At 37.3% G+C, this 2,956-nt stretch overlaps 1 protein-coding gene across 1 annotated transcript; it reads left to right on the top strand.

Annotated features, from left to right (window-relative positions):
- Positions 1-1,222: 1,222 nt before the first annotated feature.
- On the top strand, positions 1,223-2,400 carry LOC104953043 (myosin-1-like). The gene is made up of 4 exons (XM_010779965.1): positions 1,223-1,258; positions 1,393-1,435; positions 1,927-2,148; positions 2,224-2,400. The coding sequence occupies exons 3-4, from the start codon at positions 1,942-1,944 to the stop codon at positions 2,383-2,385; spliced, it is 369 nt and encodes a 122-aa protein (XP_010778267.1). The 5' UTR covers positions 1,223-1,258; positions 1,393-1,435; positions 1,927-1,941; the 3' UTR covers positions 2,386-2,400.
- Positions 2,401-2,956: the final 556 nt, after the last annotated feature.

Below are 2,956 nucleotides of genomic sequence, written 5' to 3'. Positions count from 1 at the left end.
AGGGGCTTGGACTGGGAGCTGTAGGGTCGCCGGTTCAAGTCTCACCGACCAGACCTAAAATATGGAGTGTGGACTGCTACTTGGAGAGGTCTCAGTTCACATCCTGCCCTGCCGTGGTGCCCTTGAGCAAGGCACCGGACACCCCCCTTCCCCGCTCACTCCCATTGCTCCCCGGGCGCAGTGCAATAGCTGCCCACTGCTCCTACTAGACTCCTGGTACTAGGATGGGTTAAATGCAGAGAACAAATGTCACTGTGTGTGCTGTGTGCTCTGCATGTGTGACCATTAAAGAGGGTTTCATCCCTCCCAATTCTATTCTTCTAATTCTATGTTATAGTTTTGTGATTTTCACACCAACATTTTTCTTTGCTTTCATTGACTATTTAGACTACAACTATTTCAGTAAACCTATTTGACCCTAGTTAGCCCAGTATTTAAGATGGGCCGGAAATGATAAAAAAGTTTTAAGGGTTTTAAGTGGCAATTTATTTAACATGTACTTATATAATTATATAATTCATTGCTTTAATAAATGAGTACATAAACAATTATGTTGTATTTTAAGTAAAGATACATATATACAATTATAAATAGTTAAATGAATATGTGAATAATTTAATCCGTAGAATTGTTATTTATCATAAATGTATACAAATACATGTAAACAAATGTGTGTGTTTTATTTCTCTTTTTATTTTACTGAAGCACTTAATTATGCAATTAGACCATTTACTTTTGGACGCTAAACTGCTCCATAGTAAAATTAATCAAACTTTGTTTCAAGATGAACAATGACATTTAAAAAATCAAAGAAACCTTTATAAAACATGTGTATTAATTAAAATGAAAGTTTCTTGTTCCACCATTTTTTCATCAGACAACTGAAAAATGTGGCTTGAAATAATTATATGATGATATAGTGTAAACTAAAAGATGGTCAGGGGTCAGTTATAGAAATAGTTTTTTCTAAAATTACAGGTTATATGTTAATATGATTTTTAAGAAAAATAGGTTTCAAAAGCTGTATGAAAGAAAATGTTAGAAGGAGTCTTACAGTTGAGTTACTAGCCCTACTGGATGAAATCCAAAATACAAGAGGTACTGGCAACACCTGTTCCAATCGATGCCTGTTGTCCACACCACATTTGGCAAGGGCCCATATTTAACTTTGCTGCGTAAGCAAGCCAGATCGTATATAAGGGGGCCCAACAGGACAAGGGACAGTGTGGTGGAAGACAATCGGAGACTTCAGCTTGTGGTAGGCTTATCTTCTGCTGTATAGCATTTCAATGCATTCTGTATTTGCTCAATTTATTTAAAATATAAACTCATTGTAAAAAATATCATGAACAATTTTGTTGATTTAAGACCAATATGATATCTTCTCAACAGGATTGTGGAATATTTCTGTCTTTTCTCACGAAGAGTGGAACAGGTATGAACATATTACTACATTACATTTGTAAATATATTTTATTCCGTCAATCTAAGTTAGAAAAACGTTTTAATGAGCTAATTACTTTTAACTCCATACTGGAATGTGTTCTGGTAGTGGTACACAAGAAAATAATTTAAGTGTGGACTGTTACCATTCCACATTTCATTTTATTTCCTTCCTTTGAGAACAAAGCAGCTGACCCCCACACGGCTTCCTGGGCCCTGTATAGTATCTGCCCACTGCTTCTAATTCTGGGTTAAATTCAAAGACTACATTTCACTGAGTGTGGTGCTGTGCACATTTGTGTGACGATTTAACGAGAATTTGATTTGAATCCCTCCATTTCAATTTCAAGGAGAATTCAATTTAATGGGGATATGTTTATTTTTCTTTGATGACAGACATTCTGGGCTGTTCAATCAAATTGATTGAAAACATTACAATAAGTAAGATTAATAAGATTTATCATACTTGTGTGTACTTCACAGAAATAAACTGCCACCATGAGTACCGACGCAGAGATGGCCACTTATGGCAAAGCTGCCATTTACCTTCGTAAGCCAGAGAGGGAAAGAATTGAGGCTCAAAGCGCACCATTTGATGCCAAGAGTGCCTGCTATGTGGCTGATAGCAAGGAGCTGTACTTGAAGGCAACAATCCTCAAGAAAGATGGTGGCAAAGCCACTGTCAAAATACTGGGAACTGAGGATGTACGTATCATTAAATCAGTGTGTACAAGGAATTACATTTGATCAGTTCTCATTGTAACACATTTCCTGTTCTAGGAGAGGGTAGTGAAAGAAGAGGATGTGAGCCCAATGAACCCTCCCAAGTATGACAAGATTGAGGACATGGCCATGATGACCCATCTCAATGAAGCCTCTGTGCTGTATAACCTCAAAGAGCGTTATGCAGCATGGATGATCTACGTAAAACTATTTGCCTAATGAAATTAAAAAATGATGCGGATGTGGAGAATCTGGTGCTGGAAAGACTGTGAACACCAAGTGTGTCATCCAGTACTTTGCAACCATCTCAGTTTGTGGAGGCAAGCAGAGAGACACATCAAAGGTATGTAACTCATGATGATTACAAATCAAGATTCTTTACCTATATCATTTTTCCAGGGATTAAGAAATGTCCTGATAGCAGTTCCAAACTTGATTTATAGGGTTCACTTGAGGATCAGATTATTGCAGCCAATCCCCTGCTTGAGGCTTATGGTAACGCCAAAACTGTGAGGAATGACAACTCTTCTCGTTTTGTAAGTATGGAACAGTTTCAACACACGAGAGGATACTTTTTACATATTGCACATGTGGAGGGACATTAATGATTATGTCATTCCAAACAGGGTAAATTCATCAGAATCCATTTCCACGCATCTGGCAAACTGGCTATTGCTGATATTGAGACTTGTAAGTAACAATCCTTATAGTATACAAACTACTGTAAGTAAGATTTAGCCTGGCTCTGACATGATCAAAACTTGTAGATCTGCAGTATGAAAGTTAGCTC

This window comes from Notothenia coriiceps, unplaced genomic scaffold (genome assembly GCF_000735185.1).
Source record: "Notothenia coriiceps isolate Sejong01 unplaced genomic scaffold, NC01 NC01_scaffold00000437, whole genome shotgun sequence".
Taxonomy (NCBI): Eukaryota; Metazoa; Chordata; class Actinopteri; order Perciformes; family Nototheniidae; genus Notothenia; species Notothenia coriiceps.
The sequence above is the reverse complement of the archived record's forward strand: the minus strand, read 5'-3'. Positions and strand labels throughout refer to the sequence as shown.